This window comes from Aedes albopictus, chromosome 1 (assembly GCF_035046485.1).
Source record: "Aedes albopictus strain Foshan chromosome 1, AalbF5, whole genome shotgun sequence".
Lineage (NCBI taxonomy): Eukaryota > Metazoa > Arthropoda > Insecta > Diptera > Culicidae > Aedes > Aedes albopictus.
In genome coordinates this window covers 91,280,761-91,286,834 of record NC_085136.1, presented here as the reverse complement: position 1 = coordinate 91,286,834, position 6,074 = coordinate 91,280,761, and the positions used below count along the sequence as shown (strand labels likewise).

Below are 6,074 nucleotides of genomic sequence, written 5' to 3'. Positions count from 1 at the left end.
GTAGTGGTTTAGCTCCAACTGGGTATCGATGATTTCATGCTTTTCGTTCGCTGACAAACCAGTGGACAATCGGTTGACTCTGTCAATGAAATTTGTAGCCACTCGCGATGGGTTTGGAGTACCATTCAGTTGTGATTTTCTGGTCTTGGTGCCGTATTAACAACATATCCACTGGATCCAGGTATGGTTGTCGGTTGTCCGCTTCCAGTTCGTGTGTAAACTGGATGTGGAGGTCATAGCTGTTGAACGTGTCCTATACCTGCTGCAGTTTTTCTAGGGGGATGGCTGTGATGAGATCGTCAACGAATTTTCGAAGGAAGGGGAGTTCAAAATCCAGCTTCTCCAGTACGTCATCCAGCAGGCTTTCCATTACTAGGTCCGCTGCTATCGGTGATAGAGGGTTTCCCATAGCTGTGCCAAACTTTTTTTTTTTTGTAGTATTTGCCTTCGTACATGAAGTAACTGGAATCGATACAGAACTCCACGATCTCGACGAACAGACTTTGGTTGATTGTGGTGTGCGGCTCGATTTTGTCCCACTTCTGCCGGATGTTGGTGATGACCAGGTGTTTTGGAATCGATGTGAACAGCGCGGTGACGTCGAGTGAGATCAGACCATGATTCACTGGCAGCTGCACGCTGTTGATGAAGTGGCAGAATGCGAAGGAGTCCTTTATGTTGTAACGGCTTTCGATGGATTGTTGTAGGATGCTGCCAACGAACTTCGCTAGATTATACGACGGGGCGGTCATGTTTGGCACTACCGGCCGTAAAGGTAGTCCTGCTTTATGTGCTTTTGGTTGTCCGTAGATCCTTGGGCAGACTGCGGAGTACGTTTTTAGGAACCGGGCCTTTTTGTCGTCAATAATGTTTAGTGCTCGAAGACGTTGTACGATGCTGTTGTGCTGGGTCTGGAAGCGATTTGTGGGGTCGCGCGGGATACACTCGTAAGTTTGTTGGTCACCTACAGTGTTGCTATATCTCCAGTGGCTATGTGAGAAAGGCCACCAATCTCAATAAGCGATATCATACACACACTATGGGCTAAGGCTCAACTAAATAAAACGCCAAAATTCATCTTAACACACTAGTTTGTATTCCAACATCTGCACTTGCTAGGCCCTGACTCTCCTAAGCATTCCCGTAATACATGTTACTTAAAACTATTGTTGGCTACATGGACTCACGGTAACTGCACTTCTGCCATCGTCCGTCTGCTGCCGCCATGGAGACTCCCGCCTCGTCTCCTCCGGTATCGCCCAGCAATCCCCGTGTTTACTTACAGTGCGTGTGACTGCCCTAATCTACCGGCGATTCGTGCTTCCCATCGACGTTTCGTGGCCGCTTAACCGAGGGTACACTACGGCTATTGCAGAAGGTCGATCCTGGCGAGTAGTGATGAGAGCAACGAAAGAAAAAATGTAACGAAAACATTGGAACCTTATAAATGCATATTGTATTTTTCGTATCGGGCCCCACGCCTGGGAACTAAGATACGAAAAACAAAATGGAACATTACAAATGCACAAAACACAAACATGCAACACATAACATAAATTGTGCACAGTTATCTAAACAGATAACGAAGTCCAATGCCAGGATGACGAGGTTTCATAATTATTCCTGGTCCATCAGTCATCCTGACATCGATAATGTCGGAGAAGTGCCGTCCGTTAATCAGAACGTGGTCGATTTACAATTCCATCTGCTGTGGCGATCTCCAGATGTACCGATAATGGAGGCTATGTTGCGGAAAGGTGCTACGAATGGCTAGGTATGGAGGCGACGAAATCAATGAGTACTAGGCCGTTTAGATCTATTATGATGATCTTGACGTCGTGACTTGGGCAGCGGTCGTACTCGCGTTCGAACTGCGCGTAAAATTCTTCCTTGTCATTTTCAGTGCTTCCGGAGTGTAGGCTGTGCACGTTAATTATGATGAAATTGAAGATTCGGCCCTTGATCCTCACCCTGCACATTCTTTCGTCGATCGGCCACCAACCGATCACGCGCCTCTGCATGTCACCCATCACGATAAAAGCTGTTCCCAGCTCACGTGTGTTGCCACAGCTCTGGTAGATGATATGGTTCCCTCTAAACGTTCGCACCATGGATCCGTCCAACATACTTCCTGCAGCACTACAATGCCGAACCCGCGATCCTTCAGTAGATAGGCGAGTATGCGGGTGCTCCCAATGAAGTTGAGAGATTGTTGGTTCCACGTACTGAGCTTCCAACCGCAAGTCCTTTTTGTTCGCTAGACTCATTGCCGTTGGTCTCGGTTCGTATTATTATGTTGCTGATTTTCCGTTACAATGTTTCCAGAGGGCCATAATGCACAGTTAAGCTTAGAGTCCTTCCCTGGCACTCGGACGTTGATCAACCGCCCCAAACATGAGGATCAAACACTGTTGTGAGCCACTCCTCCTGGCTCAGGGGTTGGTTACACGATCTTCTCTAAGGTTGCTTGCAACCCTACCGGTGCCACGCGGAAGTAGGGATAGGAGTTGCTGAGCAGAGGTTAGTGATCTCAATGGGATCTGTAATGCGCGAATTACCCAACCACTGATCATCTCTCTGGCACTCAATTTGCTTTGCATCGTTTTGCTACGAGTAAAACGATCGAGAGTTTCACTCAACGTACCGTAAACCGGGGTCAAATTGATCTCCGGGCCGAAATTGATCAGACGATTTTCAGTAAGATTGAGCATACTTTTCATAGTTTCTTCAAATGAATCGTGCTGTAGGAATCGAGTACTAAACGATATTCGTAGGGAAACTATTTAAAGTATGCTATATCTAACCGAAAAACGCCTGATCAATTTCGACCCGAAGATCAATTTGACCCCGGTTTACGGTACCTACCTTCGTCCCTGGTTGCTCTTTTCGTTCACGAATCCGATGTTCCGTCTTTTTCCGTTGACTTCTGATACTTCCGTCCTCGTTTACCTTGATCAATCCGTTGCCCCTCATATCTACATCACAATTCGAGTTGACGCTGCCATTGCAGTCCATGTCGTGTTCCACCGCTGCGTTTACTGTGTGTTCAATTTGGTTGCAATGCCGCTTCTCCATTGTGACTACCCTGATCCGATTACGCCTTCGTTGTATTCGACCGTTTCGGTGGACCTTGGCCGAGTCGAATCATGCCGTCCTTTTCACTGTTACTAGATTCAGTTTGCTGCTGCTTCAACCACCTCTCACCGCTCTTCAAAATCGCGCTGCACGAGATGTCCCGATCTTCAATTTCTGGGATTAGATAGAACAACCTAATGTAATGCACTTTGAATTTGAATATTACTGACATTTCACTTACTTTTGTCCTTGTACATCGACCTTGTACAGGCCCACTGTCTTTCGACGAATGGATTCGCAATCATGGAGCCTCGTAGCCGTGCGGTTAGGGTCACCATGCTATGGGGTGAGGGTTCGATTCCCGCTCCGGGCGATGAAACTTTTCGTGAGAATAGTTTCTTCTCCGTATCCACTGGTGCATGCTCCGTGTGTCCCTTGTCTAATGTTTAGTTTCATTCAGTCTGTACAGCCTCTGGCTGAAGACGGTGTCCGCGTTTTTTTTTCTTTTATTTTTTCGCTGTCATTGTGGTACTCTCAGATGGAGGTATTTCGTCCAGATCCTAGACCCCTGTCCCTACTGCCCCCTCTCTGGAGCCCCTGAGACCCTTTGAAGTGCTCCTGAGACCCCCAGGCATCCCCAAAAACTCCTCTGTGACCTTATGGCACCCCATTGAAACGGCCCTGAGATGCCCTTAAACTACTTGGCACGCTTTGAAATACCCCTAAGACCATCTGAAACATTTCTGACACTCTTTTCCCTCTTCTAAGCAATGGGGGAATAATCTTCATCTGACACTTGAACAGGGAGGTTCAGATAGTGTGGTATGATTGCCTCTGACACCTTCTGTGGTGCTACGATGCCGAACCCGCGATACTTCAGTAGATCGGCATATAGGCTGGTGTTCTGCAGTTCCACGAATGAAGTTTTCAATCGCAAGTCTTTTCTGTTTGCGGGAGTCGTTGCCGTCTCATTTCGGATTTATTGCTATTTTCTGACTTTCCGTTACTGTTGGTCTTAACAGCTGGCTCGCAGGGCCGGACACCAAACCTCTAACCACAGACGACACACTCTGATCGCTTCCCATCGATCACCTTCTTAACGGTTGATTCAAATATTCAGTAGTTGGTCGATTAATCACCTGCGACGCTTGTGTCGTTTTTGCTCCTGTTTGACGGTTGCTCACTACTGCCTCCTAGTGGTGGACCGACCAAACACAGTAATATTAGCATTGGGCGATTACGTTTTCGTGACGATGTTTTTGAATGCAATTTGTTCTAAGTGTTACGTCTGTTTCTCTGTGCACTAACTTTTCAGATGACCTTGTATAGTTGAGCTCAGAGTCCAGCACTTGCACTCGGGCGTTGATCAGTCGCCCTTAACGTAGGGAGCAAACGCTATCGTGAGCCACTCCTCCAGGAGAATAGACGCTCATGTTCTCTGTTAACCTACGATCAAAGGTCCCACCGGAGTTGGTTACCCGATCTTCCGCAAGGTTGCTCGTGGCTCAGTCGGTACCACGGGGAGGTAGGAGTAAGAGTTGATGGAAAGAGGTTAATGACCTCAATGGGGTCTTTATTATGTATCACCCAGTCTTGACCTTGTCCCTACGCGCCAACTTGAGACATAGTTGGGAGGCGAGGCCTTCAAAAAACCAACGATATTCGAGTAAAAGCAATTCGGCCGAGCTTATCGAAATGAACGGGGAAAATAGTTGGTTTTCCTAAAAGTTTCATTTTGATCATCTTTGAATCTCAGCTCAACAAGTTGACATCATCGTGTTGCTTACGGATCTTTTGTGTTTCAATATCGCTGCCATCCATATGTCTCTATTTTCAACATAATTTCAGTTCGAGGAATTTCGAATATATTAGGGAGAATTTTATTGGCTTCCGAAAATAGCGGCAGAGTGCAGGACATCGAAAATTCTCAAAAAGCGTTGTCTCCGATCCAAACGATCAACAAAACTAACAATATATTAGGAAATTATATGAATGGGATTCATTTCAAAGTGCATGAACGACATTTTTTTCCGTTGATCATTCTTTGTAGTATGTTGAAATTTTAATTTAATTAAACTATAGAACGAAGATCGGACGAAAAAACTGTAATACCGTCATGGAGAAAGTGGAAGGCTTATAAAAAATGCGGCTCAAATATCGCGCAGCCATCAAGAACACACTCGCCAACATTGCTGATCGGCAATTAATTACCACTCTTGGCTCGCTCCCCCGGAAGGAATCGCCGCCGCATACCAAATTTCACTCTCCGGTCACGTTTAATGTGTCACCTCGATTCATCAAGTGAAAGTCGGCTGGCTGCCGGGCGGCCGACAGGCCACACGCTCGTCCTACCGGTTCAACATGTCAAACCCCCGGTCCGGTTCGCGATCGAAATACATATATTCAACAATAAGTCGGAAACACGTTTTCCGATTCGGGCGATCCACGCGCCACCGCCGCCGCGACCAGTTTTTCCAGGACCAGTCCAATGAGTCCGCGCGATATCCGCGTCCCACTGCGCTGTGGGACATCCTTCCTGCGCCGCTGCGCTGGTTGCCTTCCACGAGTTGTCCCATTTATTATAGCCGGCTACTCCACACACGGTGTAACGTGGGAATGCTGATGGGACTGGGTCATCTTGTCCTGTCTCCGGTCAAGAGAAAGGTTGTTCTCCGTGGGTTGTGACTGTGTTCCGTATGGTATTATTTGGAACAAGATGGTACCGGATGATTCATTTGGAACGCCATTAAGACTATTGGGACTTGTATTGAATAGCAGCAGGGAGGCCAGGATCGAATTACTTATTACCTACTTGCAATTGAAAGTTCAACCAAACTCGGGGTATTTTGCACCGGTCACCAAGTTCAATCTCAGAACAGCGTAAAAAATCCAAAGTTCAAAGACCCTCGATGATTGACCTGCGTGAAACGCATCCTCGTTCGTTTGACAATGATTGATTGTGATATCGATCAGCAACGGGAACATCGAAGATCGCACCG

General features: G+C 47.0%; 1 protein-coding gene across 1 annotated transcript; it reads right to left on the bottom strand.

Moving 5' to 3' along the window:
* Positions 1-253: 253 nt before the first annotated feature.
* LOC134288721 (uncharacterized) lies at positions 254-3,075 on the bottom strand. The gene is made up of 3 exons (XM_062854459.1): positions 2,866-3,075; positions 446-911; positions 254-384 (listed from the first exon to the last, which is right to left on the bottom strand). The coding sequence occupies exons 1-3, from the start codon at positions 3,073-3,075 to the stop codon at positions 254-256; spliced, it is 807 nt and encodes a 268-aa protein (XP_062710443.1).
* Between the last annotated feature and the right edge of the window lie 2,999 nt (positions 3,076-6,074).

Excerpts from the sequence above, each read along its gene's own strand:
- LOC134288721 (XM_062854459.1), bottom strand. The coding sequence starts at position 3,075 with ATGGAGAAGCGGCATTGCAACCAAATTGAACACACAGTAAACGCAGCG. Across the intron at positions 912-2,865 it reads AAGAGCAACCAGGGACGAAG|ACCCAGCACAACAGCATCGT; the intron begins GTAGGTACCGTA and ends AATCGCTTCCAG. Across the intron at positions 385-445 it reads CAGTTACTTCATGTACGAAG|CAGCGGACCTAGTAATGGAA; the intron begins GCAAATACTACA and ends TATCACCGATAG.